Source organism: Agelaius tricolor, unplaced genomic scaffold, assembly GCF_023055355.1.
Source record: "Agelaius tricolor isolate 1412-34295 unplaced genomic scaffold, bAgeTri1.0.p SCAF_9, whole genome shotgun sequence".
NCBI lineage: Eukaryota > Metazoa > Chordata > Aves > Passeriformes > Icteridae > Agelaius > Agelaius tricolor.
Window position 1 is genome coordinate 18,620,820 of NW_027269269.1, and position 21,029 is coordinate 18,641,848.

General features: G+C 43.5%; 2 protein-coding genes across 8 annotated transcripts in view; one reads left to right on the top strand and one right to left on the bottom strand.

Annotated features, from left to right (window-relative positions):
• USP35 (ubiquitin specific peptidase 35) overlaps nt 1-7,300 on the bottom strand; it is a 28,043-nt gene extending 20,743 nt beyond the window's left edge. Inside the window, exon 1 of one of the 5 annotated variants that reach the window (XM_071432928.1) lies at nt 7,207-7,300. Coding sequence is in view for 1 of the 5 variants with exons in the window: in XM_071432925.1 (XP_071289026.1) it covers nt 6,284-6,373 (90 nt within the window). In the remaining 4 variants the exon portion in view is untranslated. Of the gene's footprint in view, nt 1-6,250; nt 6,394-6,515; nt 6,685-7,206 lie in introns of those variants that run through there. The other 4 variants (XM_071432927.1, XM_071432926.1, XM_071432925.1 and 1 more) reach the window with 4 other exon arrangements.
• On the top strand, nt 6,672-17,326 carry KCTD21 (potassium channel tetramerization domain containing 21). 3 transcript variants are annotated; one of them, XM_071432931.1, is made up of 2 exons: nt 6,672-6,726; nt 15,038-17,326. In XM_071432931.1, exon 2 carries the CDS (start codon nt 15,068-15,070, stop codon nt 15,848-15,850), a length of 783 nt encoding a protein of 260 aa, XP_071289032.1. In that variant the 5' UTR covers nt 6,672-6,726; nt 15,038-15,067; the 3' UTR covers nt 15,851-17,326. The 3 variants fall into 3 exon arrangements, with proteins under 3 accessions (XP_071289032.1, XP_071289033.1, XP_071289031.1); XM_071432932.1 differs by lacking the exon at nt 6,672-6,726 and adding an exon at nt 6,770-6,898; XM_071432930.1 differs by lacking the exon at nt 6,672-6,726 and adding an exon at nt 7,417-8,645.
• The last annotated feature ends 3,703 nt before the right edge of the window (nt 17,327-21,029 follow it).

Below are 21,029 nucleotides of genomic sequence, written 5' to 3' on the forward strand. Positions count from 1 at the left end.
ACATCAAAGCAACATTTAAGTGGCTTTGTAATATGCAATAATAAATATTATAGTCTTAAAACTACACTAAAAAAGCATTCAAACTAAAAGATCATTCACATGTCAAAGGCTAGGAATTAAGATGGCTAATTCAAGACAAGCACAGTTCCAGATGCTTTCAGATATTTTTTTAAGCAGCTAATATTAACTTTTTTCCTCCCCAAGACCTCTGTGGAAAGTGAGTCAGGGTTTGCAGTGGAGCAGTAAAATGATTTGGAGTGTTGTCTGTAAGATCACTGTCTCATTTGTTGTAGAAATTGGAAGTGTGTCATAAATAACCCAGGGAACTGCAGGAGAGGGAAGGACGGTTCACTGTCGTGCAGCTGAATGCTACCTTGGAGATCTGGTCCCTGGTTCTCCTCTGTTTAATACTGAAATAAAGAGACGAAATATTCAGACAATCAGGCTTCTATAATGAGTGTTCCTGAAGTAGAACAACCTTTTGCACTTCTTCCTCACCAGCATTAACAACACACTGAAGAGCTGGGAGGATTGGCTCATTCCTGCTTATGAACAGAACTGAGTTCCTGGAACACACAAGGATGAAATAGAAGGTCAAAGAGTTGATTATTAAACTGAAGAGTCACATTGAGGTTCCCATCTCTTTTGTAGCTCGCATAAAACATAGAGTACACAATATGAACTTTGGAGGGAAAAAGAAAACATCCCAGGAAATGGCAAAACTGTTCTGCTACCCCAGTGAATGACTGTCAGGAATAACACATGCAAAATCACAGAATGAGGAGAAAAAGAACCTTGGGAGGTCTCTAGCCCAAACCCTGCCCAGCTGAAATCACCTCCAGCTGCTCAGGGATTTATCCATTAAGGTCTAGAAAATATTCCAGGATGGAAATCATACAACAACCCTGGGCAACCTGCTCCTGTTCTAATTATGTCGTAGTGGGAAGGTTTATCCTATTTGCAGTTGGAAGCTCTTGTTTCAATTTATGTCTGTTTTTTCCCATTCACCTGCCTTGTACTCCTGGATTCATCTCCTCAATAACCTCCTTGTAGGCACTGGGAGCTGTTATCTGTCAGTGCCCAGCCTTCAACAGTTCAAGGGGTTAGTCCATCCCAGTTGAGCCCATCCCCAGCGTCCACCCCAAAATACTTTGCATTTGTCCTTGTTGAATTCCATGAGGTTCACATCAGCCACAGCATGTCCTGGCCCTCCTGTTTGGCAGCCCTGTCCCCAAGAGTATTGACTACTCTTCAACTCTGGTCTCACTCACAAATTTGATAAAATTAATTTCATCTCCTCTTCCATATCATTCATAAAAAATATGTAAAAGGCAAGGTCCTAGGATAGTTCCAGCCTGCTTCCTACCCAATTAGCAGTACATACATCTGTCTTTGATATAAGGATGGTGCAGGGCATAATCTCAAAATCCTTACTGACATCAAAGATGCCTGCTGACCACAAGATGGCTCCCTGCAAGGACAGACACCCAAGCACACTCTAGAAACCAGAGAGAGAAAAGGAACTTAAGCAAAGAGGAGCATTGGCCAACTTAGTGTCACTCTCCAAACTGAGTAAACTGCAAAAAAACCCCAAAACCCAGTCACGGGATGAAAAATCACCTTTGGCTTTGCTTGTGTCTAGTTTTCATACTCTGTACACTTTTGAGCTGTACTTATAGTTCTCTTCTGCCCATTCTTTTTCTTTAATTAGGATTCATTTCAATTGAATTCTATCCAATTACTTCTAAATCAATTCATTCCTTTATCCCTGCCAGCAGCAGATTTCCAGTAAAGTCTACTTAGCACTTTTTGCAGAATGTGGTACCAGTTCCCACACCCTAGGTCTTAACAAAGCTCTGAAAACATAGATGCAAAATGTACCTTACCTTTAGGGAACCTTAGTAATAAATTCAGCACATTTCCTACAATGGCATCATAGAGACTTTGATAAATACCACTAAAGAAGGAAAAATAATTCCCACCATCCAAACATAGAGTGATACATGAAGTGGTTTGCCTCTGACTTACAAAGAAGAAAAATATCTACTCCCTGAACTCCCTGGAGGTCGGGAAGTACAGAAATGAGACTCACCTTTTATTGTCCTTAACTCCTGCCGAAATGGTTTCTTTTATGTCAGCCAAGACATTACTGCTATTCCTGCTGCATCCTCCAGGCAGCCAGGCAATTAGGGCTCAATCCTGCAGCATGCTGAGCTGCTGCAGGATAAAAGGGAGCTCACATAGTGCCTTGATATCCACTATCAAATAGGCACAAAAAATACTCTGTTCTCTAAAATTTCTACAAAATTTGCCATGACTTGGTATACAACTTCCTACAAGGACCAGCCCTGTTGTCACCTCTCTGGGTCTGTTTTCCAGAAATATCGAAGCAATTGTGTAGTAACAACTTTTTTTTTTTTTTTGCAGGGAACAAATGTCCAATGAATTCATAGGCAAAGGGCTTTTTTTTTTTTTTTTTGTTCAAAGTACATTGCTGTTCATCCAGCTAAGAAGGGGAAACCACAGCCTGCACATCATTACCACATCTAATAGATACTCATGTTATTGTAGCAATATGAAAACTAAGGCACATCTAGACCATAGAATCATAGAATGGTTGGAAGGGACTTAAAAACTATCTAGACCAAAGCATTTGCACAAGGAGATGGAATAGGCTGTGACAGAGCCAGCAGCCAAGCCTCTCCAGACCTGCAAATACATGAATAGTGATGCTCCACTGTCCTTTGCTTTCAGCTGCTGAGTTGAACCCCATAAAGTGGCATGGCAGAGCAGAGCACCAGGGTAATTTTTATGAGATCTAAGCAGAAAGTCAGAAATAATAACTGCAGAAAAATCCCATTAAATAGCCCTTTAGAAAAAGAAGTGAGATTCTACCCATTTGCAGTCATAACAGGGAAAAATTGCCAGCACAGAAGACTGGCTGAATTTTTTGCATATGATTATAATCTGCCTTTTTAAATTCACCTTTGCTTTTCAAGGAGATCACATATTCCTTGCTTCCTGTCCCAGACTGTTTTCCAGTGGCAGATTGCATTCATGTTGTGTGTCTCCTACTCACTAGAGTTAATTACTTTTGGCTGACAAGGCTCTTCATACTTTTCTATCCTCAGAATCAGAACTGCCCTTTAGTACAGCACCGATGGAGATTGTCCTTCACCTCAGGCAGCAGATTTGGAACAGGACATTGCCCTGCACCACAGGCAGTAGCAGATTTGGAGCAGGAGGCTGTCCCTACACTCTGCAGGACAGTAGCTTTCAGTTCTCTCCAGAGAGTGAAGGTTTATTTAAGGCATTGTCACCCAACTGGACTGCTGGCATTTTGCATGGCTTTGCATGCAGGAGCTCCACCTTGAGAACAATGAATTCCTCTCTTGTGGCCAAGTTCTTTTAAAGGTCTCAAAAACATAATCAATCAGAAGATACCTATTTGCAATCAGCCTAAATTTATCATATAGTACTCCCTACCTTTTTAAAAATTTGTTGATACTTTAGATCCACAGATCACTGCGGACCCTTTTCCTTTTTTCTACAGTACCATGTATTTCATGGTTCTTTTTTTCCTCTAAAACATCATAAATATGTTTGACCACATCATACAATTCTATCAGCTCTCTCCAAGTGACAACAGTGCTGGGCAGGCTGCCCTATCTCAACCCATCTATCTTACCTACCCTACCCTGCTCTCTTATTTCTTCAGTGCTTCTTCTTTAATCCTTTTGGTGCACACAGATCCCTGAGTTTCTTCTCTTGCTCTGTTTTTTGCTGTTAGGCACTCAGTCACCAAATTAAAAAAAAATGTTTTGGCTGGATGTCAAAGCAATCAGTGCACCACCAAAAAGAGCCTATAGCTCCAACATTTCATCCTCTCTTTCTGCAGACTGCTCCTCCCAGCTCCATTCCTCCCCTTCAGTCAACAACCACAAACACACATCTCTAGTACCTACTGGTATCCTTTTCTAATAAAGCATCTCAAAACCATCACTAGCTTATTATCAACCATACTGGTACAGATACAGAAAGCAAGACACAAGGAATTAAGTTACTCTCTGCCTTGAAAACCAGCAGGAGAGAAAGGGTCGTGAGGCAAGGCTTGCTCAAACCACCAGACCAGCAGTGACAAACCACTGGTTCTGTGGGTAAGCCCAGCACCAACTCCACACAAAAATAACCCACCACAGCTGCTTTTGATCTCTCTGAATTTATTTGGCATTGGATGCCCAAAAGCTCTGTTCTGCCTGCAATAGGTAAGTTTTTCCCAGTTTTCCTCCTCACATCGTCCAGTTGAAGGTATCTTCCTTTTCTTTCCCCAAACAACTTCTGCTTTCCTGCTTAGCTACAGCTCTCAGTCTGGGCTGTGACACCCTACTTCCATAAGGCTTTATGCTGGGAGTGCCCAGATCTGGGATGCACTGACCTTCAGGCCAAGGTCCTCTCTATCAATGTCCCTGGAGATTGTAAATACATCTACTCCGGAAAGCTGGCTGTTTTCCTGAAGGTATTTATAGCATTAAAATCACTCTTCTTTCTTCAGGTTTCTGTCTGCTTTTGTCTCTGTATAGAAATTAAAACCCTAGATATATCTTCAGGTTTCTGTCTGCTTTTGTCTCCGTATAGAAATTAAAACCGTAGATATAACCCAAGGAAAAACCACATCCTGTTCACCAAAGCATACCAGACTGAGGGCGGATACTGCCAACGCTGCCTGGGATTCATCAGACACTGATTCACTGTTTGGAGACAGAGATCTCCAATTTTTGGTGGTGCCTTCAGGAAAGAAAAAATGGGGTATGATGCTCATTTGATACCTCAGTTTCCCTCCAGCCCCCAATATATTTGGCTTTGCATCTGCCAATTCAGAAAGTAGGAATGCAATGTGAGACCATGACAAACTTTATGGACTCTATCACAAAGGTGCCCAAAGCATTTTGAGACCCCTTCTCAGGTGAAAGCTCAGTTGCATCCTTTCAGTCTAGATAGGGCATGCCATTGAAATTTCCCTGCCACCAGATGAAGCATGGCCTAGCTGAGCTCCCAAAGTGCTATGAAAACATCATAGCAGTGCAAATATTCCAACGTCTGCTTTTATTCTTCAGTAATACCTGCAAAGTCCAAGCTGGAGCAGATCTAACCTGAAATTGGATTGGGTCTCAGCTAATCTGAATTTGACCCTCACTTTTAGAGTCTTTGGCTCCCTATCACATGGGAACATCCCCAGGCGTCTCTCCCTAGGTCAGCTTCCCTGGGGAAAACCTGAATCTGTCTTGGCCAGTTTGTTATAACAAGATGCTGCCTTCTAAACAGGTTTGCAGGCAGTGGGGGAATGCACACACCCCCACTTTCCAATGTTGCTCCTGTATTTCTCCCTCCAAGCATTCACCTTGATTCCCAAAAAGTCAAATGCTCAAGCTCCCCTTCCTCCACCATTCCCTTCTGCACCCTGACCACAGAGCATACCTCTGTCTAAGCATCTCTCTGGGAATCCCAAAACCCAGCCCTTTCTCCCAAACTACTCCCTACAAGAATCCCTCTCCTGAGCATCCTTCCTGCATCTCAGCCTTTTCAGGAGTTCTCACCCCAACCATCTTTCCTGGACCTCATTCCAAGCCCTCTGCTACATTGCAACCCCAGAGCATCCCTCTGAGTATCCCTCCCAAGCACCCCTACCCTTTATCCTGAGTATCCCTCCCTCGGAGCATCCCAGTTCCTGAGAACGCCAACTCTATCCTGACCCTCAAACAGCCCTTACTTCCAGCTCCTTTCTGCATCCTGACCCCTGAAAAACCTTCTGTATCACTACTGCCAAGCATTCTTGCCTTTGAGCATCCTTCCTGCAACACTTTCCACCAGCACCCCCCCTGCACTGCTTCCCTTGAGCAGCCTACCTCATCCCTCACCCAGAGCATCCCTATTCCATGCATCCCTCCAGCATCCCAACGCCCCAAGCATCCCTTTCCCTGACTACGCGTCCTTCATCTCTTCCCCTGAGCACCCTTCCTATACACTTCTCACTGAGTATTCCTCCTGAATCCCTCACCCTGAGCATTCATCACCCCAAGCACTCCTCCTGTACCTCTTACCCCGAGCACTTCTGTATCCCTCACCCCGAGTATCCCTCCAGGACTCCTTTTCTCAGCTACTCCTTCTGCATCCCTTCTCCTGATCATCCCTCCTACACCCTTCACCCCGAGTATCCCTCCTGAATCCCTCACCCCAAGCACACCTCCCGTACCTCTCACCGGAGTATCCCTCTTGGATCCCTTACCCCGAGCGTTCCTCCTGCATCTCTCAGGCCGAGCATCCCTCCTGCACCTCTTTCCCCGACTACTCCTCCTGCATCCTTTTCCCTGAGCATCCCTCCTACATCCCAAGCCCAGACCTCCGCTACTGCACCGCTTTCCCAGCATTCGATCCCTCCCCCCCCCCTTCCCTGCGATCACCAAAACCCCTGATCGCCCCGCTCCTGCACCCCTTTCCCTTCCGCCCGCCCGCGTTACCTCCGGCCGGGGCCGGGATGTGGCGTGGCCGGCTGCAAGCCGCAGTCCCGGGGCAGCACTGGGCAGGGCCGAGGGCGGCGGCGAAACTACATCTCCCAGCGGGCCGGGCCGAGCCGTGCCGGGCCGTGCCGGGAGCGCCGCGCCCCCCGCTTCCTCCGCCTCCCTCCGCCTCTCGGCCAGCGGCGGAGCTCGGCGGCTGGAGGGGGCGCAGGTCGGTCCCCGGCGGGGCTGGGGGGGATCCGCCCGGCTGGGGAGCGTGGGGAGGGCCGGGGGCACCCCCAGCGGAATTCCCCGAGAGGGAGGAAACTGAGGCACGGAGAGGAAGCGGGGACCTGCGGCCGGGAGCCGCGCAGCTGGTCCGCTGTGGGATGCGGGAAGGACGGGTGAGCCCCTTCTGAAGGGGAATTTGGGGTTTTTTTTAGCATTTTGAGCTAATTCAGTATTGTGAGCGCCTGGCTATGCAGGGAGGAGCCGTACCTCCGATTGTCCCTAACAGGGTCGGGTTCAGCGCCGCTCTGCAAACTTTGCACATTCCCCTGCCCCCTTCCAATGAAACATCTCCGAAATTTAAGTATTCACAGCGAATCCAAGCCCTGTATGCCCACACCTGGGACATGCAGCCAGCTGGGTCCATCTGGGTGATGGGCGCCATATATGCCCTCCAGAGGATCTAATTTTGGGTGATGCCTACCTTGTTAGCGTGATTTCTGAGTGGGTTTTGCTCTGGTGCGGCAGCATCCGTACTGGGAATTAGCCGCCCTCTGATTGCAGGGATGCTCTGGAAACAATGGTGTCAGTGGGAGATGAGGTGGAAACTGGATTATTGAACCACCCCGTGTGTCCATCAAGCAGGTGGTGGCTACCACGTGCGCCGCGAAGTTGTTCAGGGACAAAATAAAGTGCTCCATGAAGGAAATAAAGAGTATCTGGAAGATATTCCAGGCATACGAAGTGATACTTAAATGGGTGCTGGGAGAGGACATTGAAAATCAGTGAAAACCTCCGCCAGAACTGATATATTATATTGGACTGCACAAAGGGTTCCATCAGCTTGGAGGGAAAAGTGGTGCTCCCACTGCTCTGAGACCCCAAGCAGGCTCCTTTCTGACGGGCGGTGGCAGTGCCCTGCCGACCATCTGCACTGCCCACCCAGCAGCCTCTGAGCCTAGAAGCGTTGAAGGTCACCAGGAGAGCGCTGAGCACTGCACCACTTGGGCTTTTATTCTCCAGACCGGGCTGCAGCCGCATCCCTGTGGCTCTGCGCTCCCTCTCCCCCTCCATCTTGTCGTCAGCCGTTCTCCTTCGGCAGCACTTAACCTTCTTTTCGCTCTCCTGCTCCCTGCTGTGCGCTGCTGCTTTTGTTCCTCTTCTGCCAGGAGGAACCTGACCTTTGCTTTATATCGCTCCTTGCTTTTACTAGCTGGGCACCAGCTCTATTTCCCTACCTCCGCCTCCCCACCCCTTCTCTTTATGCGTAAATTCAGCATCTGCAGAGAGCCTACGCGAAGCCTTCTGCATCCAGTGCATCCCTAAGCAAGCAGCCCAGGAGATGCTCAAGGGCGTGGAGGTGCAGGTTTGGAAAGGGATGAGCAGACACCATCGTACCCACAGCAGACCGGGGCTGTTAAAAAACTCCCGTTCACGCTTCCCCATCCCTCCTGCGGCTTACTGGCAGAACAGCGTTACTGTGCATAACAAAGCAGGGTCAGAAAATGAAATATAAATTAAATATAAATAACTGGCAGATAAGCAGCTGCGCTCCGAAGGTGGATAGTCAGTATGTCTGTCTCCCAGCATTGCAGCCGCCGGCAGATCGATAGCAATTCAGTCGCAAGAAGAGAAAGGAAGGGTGACCCCTCGCTTCCTGCCTCACGCCTGCCGGGAATTTGAGTCCCCTCCCAGAGCTTGTCGCCACGTCCCCCGTGCCAGCCTCGGGGTGAGCGGCCTTTCCCCAAACGCCTGCTGGAAATTTCCAGAGGCACCACAGTAGTCCGGAAACAAAAAGCTGCTGTGCGGCCCCGCAGGCGCTTCATTTTGGGATCTATTGCTGCTGGCAGGCACGCCATGCTCTGCTTCACGGACTGAATTTAAGCCTCTTACGTGCTGCTCACTTGGAGGGGTTCATATTAAGTAAGTGTCCAAAATCAGGTGGGTCCGTTCTGCAGCAATGGGAAAACATGGGATTTCCTCTCTAAGATTGCCATAAATAAGCATATAGGGTGCAGAGACTATATTGCAAATGTTTAACCTTCAGTCGTAAAGGATGAGCTGAGCTAAGTAAATGTGCATCAGGGATATATGAAGGGAGGGGAGAGTCTATCCTTGCAAAGGATTTTGTCCAAAATTCTTCCTAAAACTTAGCTCTCATTGGTGCCTCCTGTCTGCTGAAAGCTGGGTAAGTGGTTAGTTGAGGTGTGGTTTGTTGGGGTTTTTTTTAACCCTTAAATACTACTTTTTGGTTGTTTCTGCCCTCCCCCTTTAGTTAGTTTATTATTATTTTTATCTTGTCTTTAAAGAGGTGACTTCTAGGCTTCACAGTGTCTTGTTTGCAGCCCCCATAACACAGAAAGGCACGAGCTTGTAGGGTTTGGATTTCCTCCACGAGGTTGTCCCCTTGAGAATGGACGAGGCACAGAACTGTTCTGCAGGTAGAGTTGCAGCAAGTGTCACGGGCTTGGCTGTGTCCAGGTCTGGAGTTCTCAACTTTATGAGGGTTTGTTTTTTTTGTTTGTTTGCTTGCTTGATTTCTCAGGGCTCAGGTGTTTTGTAGAAACTGGAATTTTTACTTCAAACCAAAACGTGAATTTCAGTAAGACACAATGGAGCAAAGTGCTACATGGCAGGTGTGGGCAAAACCCAAAGCAGAAGGAGCTTCACACAGGAAGGAGTATCTTTGCCTGATTGTGTGTTCCAGCTAATATGCTCTAATGGAGCAGACTGGAGCCCCAGCAACAGCCATCTTTTGCTGAATCCCATTTAAAGTCTCCAGCAGCCTAACAGGTGCCTGGCTATTTCTTTTTTCATACTTCTTTCTGAGGTGAAATCAATCCTACCCCTCCCAAGACAGAATTACTTCCTATAAAGCACTACCTGATCTGTCTCTTGTAACATTTGTCTACTTGATGTGGCTTTCACCAGCTCTCTTGGGCAATACTCAAAAAGCCAGAGAGGTTTTTAGTCTGGCTGCTCTTCCTGATGCTTAGCAGAAATGGTCCCTGGCTTGCTTTAATTCTGTTGCCACTTAGGCATCATTCATTGCATCAGACTAAATAATTAATTTCTTTTTTTTTTTAATTTTTCCTTTCTTTTTCCTGTGTGTATATTTTGCGGTTCATTGTTAGTCCTCAACTACTTCTTACAGCAGCTGCACATATTTCAGTGTCTTAAATACAGATTTTCCAAGTTTTGGTTGTCGAGGGATATTTCACAGGTGAGCTATTGAAGGCTACATGATAAAATTAACCAGCCATGCAATACTTTAGACATAAGGTTAGGAGGCACTGGTACAGGCTACACAGAGAATCTGTGCCTGCCCCATCCCTGGAAGTGTTCAAGGCCAGGTTGGATAGGACTTTGAGCAGCCACGTCTACGGAAAGGTGTCCCTGCCCATGGGGTGTGGGTTGGAACAAGATGATCTTTAGGGTCCCTTCCAACGCAAGCCATTCTATAATTGTGTGATTTCATGAAATTAAAACCATTAAAAACAGTGACTTTGTAATCTTGCAGCAAAAACTCTATTTCTGTAACAGCATATGTTAACTTGTATTTCAGGAGATGCTACAATGTTAATGCTTTAAAAAAATAAACTAATGCTTTTAATACCACATGTAAGGGCTTCAGAGACCCTAAGCAGCCTGTAAGATGGACTTTAAAAACCTTAACAACTCAACATGATCCTCTTCAACCAAATTACAGATTGTTCTTGCTTTGCTGTTCTGTGTTTAATTAATCTCATTAATTAAATCCCCTGAATGATACTAGGATCAGCCGGTTATCCAGATCTTGGGCATTGCCTCTGAAATCCAGAAGGATTGATTCATTTTCCTTCCCTGACATTTTTAAAGTGAAATGTGTGTTGGCAATCAATTTCTTTTCCCAATTAAAATCCTGTTTAAAATTGTCTATATATATATATATGTATGTATATATGTATATATAGAGAGAGCTATGGCTATCTTTTGACAACTGTATAAACATATCTATAACTTTAGACTTTCTATTAAACTGCATTCTTTTTGCTAAAAAGGATAGGTTACAGTTGTATGTATATTTCAGTGGTTAAAAACATAGTAATATTTGTGCCATTTGTTTACATTTTACTTACATTGGCAAATCATGGTTGATGGGGTTTTTTTTTGTTTTGATGATTACTGTACACTTGTGGGTTTTTGCCAGATTGGGTGAAACAGGCACTCAGTTAAATTATGTATACAGAATTTTATTTATTAGCTAATTAAAGTGCTTTTAAATGTTACGAATACAGGATAGGGGAGAACAAGCTTATCCAAAGCTGTTCTACATTCAAAATGATTATGAAACAAAGTGGTATGATGATAATGGTTCTAAATACTTGAGGGCATTGATCAGTGAAAACAGTTTGCTTTTGTTATTTTGCATACTTGCATACCTTCCTGCTGTGTCAACCCCCATCATTCTCCCAGTTCCTTGCTGAACTAAACTCATGGGGTAGAGGGCTGTTGCAGAAATGTTCTCTATGCAGCTGTTGAGGATGCTCCTAGGTGTAAAACCCAAGTTGAAATTTACAAGCTGTGGTCAATTGAAATGCCTAGATGCTGAGACAGCAGCTTCAGTTTGGGAGTTTGACTTTTTCATAAAGCTGACCATGCACTGCTGGTTTCTCTCAATTTACATCATGCAGTAAGATCATGACTTTAAATCAAATGTAGACTTTCCTCCCCTCCATGATATTAAAAGTGGTATTTAAATACAGGTTGCTCTTAGAAGCACAAAATAAATCTTGTGTTCTTCAGCCAAATTTGCATCTTCATGTGTCAAATTAGATCTCCAGCTGACCTAATTTGAGTGAATTTTAAATGCTGCTTGGGGAGGAGCTACACAAAATACTTTACTGTAATTTTCTGCTTCCAAGAACCATAACCCAATTTGTACTTCTCCTTGGTGACAGGAGGTTATAGAATCATACAATCATAGAATGGTTTGGGTTGAAAGGGACCTTGAGGATCATTTAACCTACCCACCCCAACCCCCCACCCCACCCCCCCCCAAATCCCATGGGCAGGGACACCTTCCACTAGACCAGTAGCCTCCCATGTCCAAGGTCAGAACCTCTTGGTACCTCCTCTTTGTGGAATCTCTCCGAGAATAAGTGATTTTCATCCTGCATTCTTGGACAACATTTACATTGCATTAGTAAAGCACCCAGGGCTTGAAAAACCATGCTGGGGGCTGCAAATGCTGGTTGAATGATTAAAGAGAGAAAACTTACAGCCCATTTCATTTCAACTTTTACCGGTTTATGAAAAACAGTTTTTCATAAACAAGTGTTTAGGGGAAAAAGCAGCAAAGACTGACTTTCCCCAGCTACTCTCAAGTATGTTGGTTGGTCAATGCACTAAGTCCAGGTTGATTATAAATCCAGTAGACATTCGTGCTCATTTGTGCTCATGTTTTTTGCTCTCCTGAGGTTCCCAGACTATCTGATTCATCTTCACATTCTGAGGATATAAACCTCTAAGAAATGGGATGAATTAGGTAAAAGAAGACAATTAGGAATGACAGCTGAGGAATAGTTATCCTCCAGCCTTATCCATGGCCTTGTTCAATGTTTAAAATTTTATCTAGTTCAGGGGTCATGGGCAGGTTCAAAATCAGAGCAGGCTGATGTCCTGGGAGAGAGAAATCCAGTCTGTATGGGTCTTTAGAATGCAGAATAGCCATAAGCAGATGGGCTGTCCAGGGCATGTGTCTGAGCAATGCCCAGAGGTGGAAGAGGAGCAGGGCCCACACGCTGAGAGGCTCCCAATCTCCATACTACTCTTCCAGCTCCAGAGCTAAGGCTTGGCTTGATTTCTGATGCTGTTGCCACCAGCATAGATACAGTCTTCCGCTTCAGAGAGTTCATGTTACTGCCATATTTTGTTGGCAACATCCCTTTTGCACTGCTGATAAGAAAACAGTTACAGGAGATTTAAATGTTATCTGTTGAGATTGGACTGAATCGTCTGCCTCTCATTGAGGCTATCAGTGAGGTGTTGGATCAGAGTAAACCTGGGATGGATGATGAGCTTGAAATGAAGATTTGTGTCTTTGGACTGCATGGTGGTCTTTGGGTTGTGACTCTTGACCATGAGCTTTGCCAAGTGAAGCTTTGTCACAGATACATCAAGGGAAACATCTTGCTCTGTGTTTGACTAAGTCTGGCAGACAGAGGAAAAACTCTCATGGTGTTAATAAGCAGGCATGGGCTCAAAAATCTGAAAGCTTCACCTATGAAGGAAGAACAGGTTGTTTAGTCTACAGCAGCTTGAAGGGCAGCAGAGGTGGGAAGCAATGAACATGGCTTTTGGAGTCACTATCAGTCCTGCTTCTACAGGCTGTGTTATTTGTAAGGAGGTATGGGGAAACTTCTGCTTGATGAAATGTGAAAAAAAGTAAAATCCATTTTAGGCTGCTTTTGTGAATGCCTGATTCTTCTTGTAGCAATGCTTTTGCAGACCTTCAATATTGCAAGTCCTTCAGGGAACAATCCATGGCAGCCACTCGTGCTACAGAATTAGATCAGTTGAAGCCTCCACATGATCAGGTTTAAACAGTTCTTGACACTAAATTTGGTTGAAGTCTTCAAGAGTGGGAAGTATGCTGAGACTTCAGTGCCAAGGGGAGTTTAGCACTGGAAGAGATAGGGATTTTTTCTGGAGTATATTTGGCTGAGGTTAGTCACAAGGATGGTCTGTGGTCATCAATGCATGTGTTGTTGTGTTGGCCTACACATGCATTTTTATTTGCCAGTTTTGCTGGAGGCATGGGACTGAGGGATACACAGGGAAAGCACTCTAGATTTAGAGATCTGCATCTTTCCATTATTGTCCAGTGGGATATAGGCTGTGTGCCAAGAGCTAAAGAACAAAGTGGAATGTTAGTCTTAAGAAGTTAAAGACAGGCTCTCCTTTGACCTCTTAATTATCTGCCCTAGGTTGGGCCAGTTTTTCTCAGCAAAATGTGCTGCTGTCTAGAGATGTATTTGTTTTAGAATGCCATTTGCAATATTATCTGGGTTTTAGAAGCCATGAAAGAATTGATATTCCAGCACAGATGATCTTCTCCCTATCTGCATTTTGCTGTGACTCCAGAGCTGATAATAGTGGGTAGTGTCTATAATTATTCCATTACTAGTTAGGAAAATGCCTGCACTTAAGTTCAATTTTAAGGGAGTTGTTTGGCAGATTTCTGTTGAATTGCCTTAGTTACTACAGCAAGCGCTACCTCCTGCCTCTCTAAGCAAACACTGTGGGTTTCCTGCTGAACTATTGATTAATTTATATTGAGCGAACAAGGAAAAACAGGTTTGCATGTCCTCAGGTAGCAGGAATAATGGGCCACCTGCACAAGACAGCTGAGCTGAACTGCAGTGGAGACAGCTGCACAGCTTCTTTCTTTTCCCTTGCCCCAGTGCTGGCATTAGTCCAGTTCTAACAGACAGCAAAGCATGATGAATAGAAAATGTTGTGTATTCTCCCTAAACTGACTCACTGTGGGATCAAAAGAGTGCCAGAGGTGGCATATGGGAAGAAGATAGTATGGTGGAGTGCAAGGGGAGGTCATACATGCCCCTTCCTATGGCTTAACTGTGCCTTAAAATCACATCCTTAGTTCATGTCAGCTGATGGCAGAGGCTCGGCATGAAAACAATGTCAACTGGAATATGGCCCCAAATAATTACAAAATGTTTTCTAGGGTAAAGCACAATGGAAGGAGAAAGTCTGGTTATTATTTTTAATGACACCACAGACTGTCGTGTGCTTACAGCAGCAACTGCTGTCTGGCTCCCTACTATGCTGACTGCACTCAGACATATGTCAGGGGATTCTGCTGAACTGCTTTGTTACTTTAATCATAGCCTCAAACACTATGGAAGATGTTGGATTGTGTCAAGTTCTTGTCCTTTTCTTCTTTGCACCCTCTAAATTCTCTGTGAGGGAAATGTGATCATACAAACCCAGAACGCTACTTTGAAGTCAGCCCTCATGGTAGGTATTGGTGGGAGAGATTCACTTTTAGAATAATTGTAAAGGTTTGGAAGAATCATGATTTCTGGCACTAAACTGAATTAAACAAAGTCCTGTTCAAATCTGTTAGGAGAAAAAACATCCTTATGCTTGTTCTCAATATACAACCCCAAAAATAATTTCTCACTGCTAATTTCTATGGTGAATTCTTGCCACATGGTTACCTTATATATATTTAGTACTATTTATCCCTTTAAAAAAGATGATTGCAACTAAATGTGTGGTGTTGGATTTTTTTTAATTTTTTTTTTTAGAATTAGTCCCAGCACTGTGACTTTTCCATCATGTCAGATCCTATCACGCTCAATGTTGGAGGAAAGCTCTATACCACTTCTCTGTCCACTCTGACTAGCTTTCCAGACTCCATGCTGGGGGCCATGTTTAGTGGGAAGATCCCAACCAAGAAGGACAGCCAAGGCAACTGCTTTATTGACAGAGATGGCAAAATCTTCCGCTATATCCTGAACTTTTTACGAACTTCTCACTTGGATCTTCCCGAAGATTTTCAGGAAATGGGCTTACTGCGACGGGAAGTAGATTTTTATCAAATTCAGCCCCTGATTGAGGCCTTGCAGGAGAAAGAGGTAGAGCTTTCTAAAGCAGAGAAAAATGCCATGCTCAACATCACCCTCGATCAGAAGACCCAGACTGTTCACTTCACTGTCCGAGAAGCACCCCAGATTTACAGCCTGTCTTCCTCCAACATGGAAGTGTTCAGTGCTCATATCTTCTCCACGTCGTGTCTGTTCCTGAAGCTTCTTGGTTCCAAACTATACTACTGTTTCAATGGAAACCTTTCCTCAATATCCAGTTACCTGCAGGACCCCAACCACCTGACCTTAGATTGGGTTGCAAGTGTGGAAGGCCTCCCCGAAGAGGAGTACACCAGGCAGAACTTGAAGAGACTTTGGGTGGTGCCAGATAATAAGCAAATCAATAGTTTCCAGGTGTTTGTGGAAGAAGTGCTGAAAATAGCCATGAGTGATGGTTTCTGCATAGATTCTGCTCATCCACATACTTCAGATTTCATGAATAATAAGATTATTCGCCTAATTCGGTACAAGTAGGAATGGCTGTTGTGGTGCTAGCATGGAGATAACACAGGTTCAGTGTTTCCCTTTAAAACACACAGCCTAATTCAGAATCATGCTTATCTGGATTAAGAGTCACTAACAAGGAGATGATTTTCCTTTAATGTACTTACCAATACGACCTTCCAGAATATGTACATATTCCAGACAGAAGCAATATTGTCTAGCGCCTGAATTAAGGACTGGCTCTGTCTCTGCCTCTGCCTCTGACCTGCTGTACAATTCTGGGGAAAATCACTTAACTTCTGTCGTCTCTACGTTTTCCGGTTGGAAAATGGGTGATCCTTAACACGCACTGCCAGGGGATGCGAGAGTTCGGTACCCGTGGTTTGGAATGTATCTGGAGAATGGATGCAGTGAAAGATACCACGGAACTGCAGTGCAGCAGACAGCCCTAGGAGCATATTTGCCATGCCTTGCTGTATCACCTGTGCAGAGCATTCAAGAAGCTTTGGATCTGTGGAGGAGAAGCCTTCCCACATGCACTCAAGACAGCTGTAAAGGACGGTACAAGTTGAAAATGACCGAGGGATCCCATCTCTTTGGGTTCAACAAAGGATTTCTGTGAAGCTGGCTTGGGGTTTTTTCTCAACCCTGTGTGGAAGCCCCTGCTTTATTGTGCTTTAGGGAAACTGTGTTGGAATAATGTGACTGGCAAGGAAGCCACAGAAGAGAGAATGGTGTTATTACAAACCAAGAAGATTAAATCTTTACTTTTACATTCCAAAGGCATCCGAGACAACTAGTCCTTTTCTTTCTCTTACAATGGTAATAGCTGTCTGGAGGATGCTGCTGAAACTTTCTAAAGGGAAGACAGATTTTGGGGCAGAGGCCCCCAAATGTCTTCTAAACATTTGAGCCTCTTTTGGGCATATCTCCCTTCAGCAGTGCCTGGAATGCATGGGATACTGTCCGGGTAGGATGGATTTCATTTGAAAAGACAACATTCTCACCAGGTTATACCTAATATTTTTCATTGCAAAAACAGAGGGTCGTTTTTCCTATTCTGGTTCATTGAGCCTTTTTTTGTCTAATATCTTTGTGAAATGGTCAGCTCACTAAAAGAATTTTACCTGCTTGCTTGGGTTCAGTGTCAGCTTGCCAGAGGGAAAGCAGTGGGAAATCAGAGGTCAAACTCTTCCCTACACACCTGGTCTGTGCTGTAATGAAGATCATAACTCACTAGCTGCATGTTGTCTCTAAACATCATTTGTGCCACATTCAAGATGGTTCTTTCTTAGCTAATTATGTTTAAAAGTATCTTAACTGTATTTCCCAAACCAGATTGTTATGAGTGCGTGAGAGGCCCTCTGGAACTTTTTCAGGTATCTTTAATGAGATAGAAGGGAAAATGCAATAACTAAGTTTTGCATTTAGAGGCTTAGTGCTTCCAAAGGTTTCTAGCACAGGGCTGCAAAGCTCAGTAATGCGCATGTTCTTGTTTCCCAAAGTAGCTACCCATGCTCATGGGTAAAATGCACATTCTGCAGTTGTTACAAACCACTGCCCTTTGTCTGACTTAGTGCTAAACCAGCATGATATACGTGGGACCATCTTGTCAGAAAGCACTGATTGGGCTTGAAACCCACTTCGGCTTGAAGAACCACTAAACGTGGCAAATTTTATTATTTTGAGGATTGTAAACAGGATTTTGTGACCAAATTTCAGCTTTGAGTCACCATGTTGTTCTATATTTAGTTGCATTAGGAGGAACTCTTTCTTTTTCCTTTTTCCATCCCAGTCCTGAATTACAAAGCATGAGCTGGCTGGTCAGCTGGACATTGACAGGGATGATCTGTGCTGGTAATACGATTATGATCTGTAAAATGAACCCTCTTTCATCAAATCTGTGACTTGAAACAGATATGCCCTTGTTGAATTTATGATAACAGAGATTTTGGGGACTGTTGACGGTATTTCTTTTTAATCGACACCCTTGAGAGTAGATTTTAAATGATCTGTAACCAGAGCTCTTGTATGTCATGACTAAAATAATACCAGTAGGAATTTGTTTCCTGTCACCTTGAGTTTATCCAAAGGTAAGAGCAGTGGGCTTAGATCTCATTTGGAAGGGGCAGGGGGGGAGGTGTAACCTACACCCTTTAGAGCTCAGGATCAGTTCAGCTCCATTTATTTCAGCAAAATAAAATATTCCATGGGAGAGTTGTATCATTACTGCATTTTTCTTGGTGAAAGACAAGTAAGAGGAGTTGGTAAAAGGAGAGAACTGGACTCAGATCTTCACCTCGAGTACTTTAACCCATCATCTGTTATGCAGAAGATGAACAAATTGAATACACATTTATTTGTGCTCATGCAACTAAGTCAGTAAAAGGTACAGCTGGCCCCAGATCTCTGTCATTTATTAACAGATATTGAGATGCAAAATATCTCGATAGATAGATAGATAGATAGATAGATAGATAGATAGATAGATAGATGCAAAATTTCCAACCACTACAAAGACATGAGTGAAGCCATGCTTTGGAAGGAACAGAAGAGCCTGAGGTACGTCAAACTTGCTAAGCACAATAAACATCCTTGAGTATGAGGTACTATTTATACTGGAAATGGGCGGTAAGTGAATCACTTGTGATTGCAGTCAAACATATGTTCTACAAATGCAGCTGCTATTTCAAACTCCACACTAAGCTCAATTTATAGCTGCTCCCGAATTTTGCAGTCTGTGAGTTACGATATAATGACTGTTTATAGGAACGTTCTCTCTCCAGACCATTTGTTTGCATTTTATCTGAATAGCTGTTTTTTGTTTACCTTCTTTTTCTGAGCCCTGGAAGTGTAACTTGCTTTTTTTTGCCAGTCAACAACACTGATAATGATTCTTCTCAAGAGTTTTCCTGAATTAAAGAGAAGCAAACATGCACAAAGCCATGCTAAGTATAGCACAACCCCATCACTAGTCATGAAAAGCACTTGGCATTTATTAGCAGTAACATCTAAAAATTATTTCACTGCTGAGTGGAATATTCACTCTCAGAACAAACATTTTTTTTTCCTGGAAAGGATCTAGTGACATTTTCTTCCCTTAAAGTTTTGTGTTTTCTTCTCTCTTGGTGCATAACTCCTGATTCTGCCATATGCCTGTCTCTCTCAATACCTTAGTGTACAAAATGAGGCCAAGCCCTGCAATTTTCTTTTTTTTAATGACCTCATTTTTTATATTTTTTCCTAAATGACCACTGAATAGAGTGTTCAGTAGTGTTAGAGGAGAAGAATACCAGTGTCAGGACAGATGATAAACAAGGTTTTAGCTGTAGTCTAATGGCATTCTCAGATCTGGACGCGTGCATAGCACAGTGATATTTCTTACATGGCAAAAAGACTAACAAAACATCTTAATGGACTTCAGAAAGAATCACTCATGGATTTCTTTGTATTTTTAAGCTTGGTATCTCTTAAATATCTAGCCATGTCCAGTTACAATGATGAGACTGATACTGTATATAAATAATAAGAGATACTTAGTTTATACAGCTGTTATAGGGAGGAGTTGATGGTAGGAGTGCTTGTTTCTGCAGGCAGTGGCAAAGAAATAAAAGAAGTAGTTGTAAAAAGTTAGCTGTGAAAGAATTCACATTAACAAGAAATCCAGGATTTAGAAGGAGGAGAATAAAAATATCTTGATGTATTCAGGAAAAAAAAAAAAAAAAAAAAAACAAGAACAGCAAGATAACAATGGAGACAAAGATTTTGCTACAAGAGTCTGTGATTAGAATGATTCACTGGTCCTTTCCAGTTTTAATCTCCTATTATCCACTTTAAATATGGATCATGCCAAGACTTATGCTAGTAGCTTCTCGGGAGCAGTCAGCTTTGCTTCAATTTGCATGTGCTTCAAATCACCAAGCATTTGCACTGCTGTACTTAGAACTTTATAACTGGGTTGTTGAGTATAAATTGCTGCTTGAGTTCACAGGCAGCAAATATCTGCAGCCAATCAGATTTATTCCCAGGAATAAAAAGCGAGGTAGAAAGGTTGGTGGAAGTGATAAATACTGTCTTCAGCCATAGACTGTGGAAAATAGGCTAGGAACTTCTGATACTTCACAGATTAATGAAGAAGTTATGAAGAAGATTCCTCTGGGCAGTTTTATTTTCACCCCATCCTGCAGAACTTGGTGCCTCTGCTCAGAATTTCCATGTATTTTGAAACATTTAACTTCCATTCTGCATCTACATGCTGATGGACACAAACATGCGGGGTACAAGAAGTGTTAATGTGGGGCCCTCCCAGTGACAGTCTCATATGTAGAGACTGAGAATTAGTAGAGGCAGTCACAGATAGTCTGTGCAAGAAGGGCTGATTGCATATAAATGTCCAGATCAAGCTCACAGGTTCACCTGGGAATAACACAAGGAATGTTTTCCCTGGGAATTCATAAAAAAAAAAAAAAAAAAAGGAGCTATAGGGGAGAGCTGTATCTAATAATTTCTTTTGTCCTCATCCTCTGGGCATTCCACTCAGTATTTTCACGCTCCAGCTCCTAATTGGGGATTTTCCCATTGATCAGAATTTGGACCCCAGCTCACTAAAAGCCATGCTTTTGAATCAGTAGCGTTTGAAAAGTGTGAAAAGATGGTCTTTATTGCTTACCACATTCACAGAGGGCCTGTAGGGCTATCACATTTTAAAATCTGATTGCGTTCCTCTGCTTGTAACTCCTTCTGTGAACTGTTACTAATATGTATTTTAGATAAATTAATGTATAATAAATAAAATGTGAATGAAGCAGGAGGTGCTCTGCCTGACATATTTCTTGAGAAAAAAGCATGAGTGATGCTTGCTGCACCTGTAGCTTTCCCTTTCTCTAACCACTGCCTCCTTGTAATACTTACCTCCACCTCTCGGTGGCTGGAATTGCAAGATCCCCAGGAATTAGTGCAGTTGAAGAAAACTTGGATGAACAAGCCTTTGTAAATAATCAAAACCATTTTAAATGCATTAGCTCATTTACATTTCAAACATTTAAAAACAGAGGATTTGTTTTTCCAATGAGGACCCTCTTCTTAAACCCTGATGCACTACTGCTGTTAGACTTGGCTCTAGTTCCTGAGCTCAAGCAAATAATACATTGCTGCTGTACAGGAAAATAAAAATTGGACATATTAACTGTATGATTCCATGCAGCTTCTA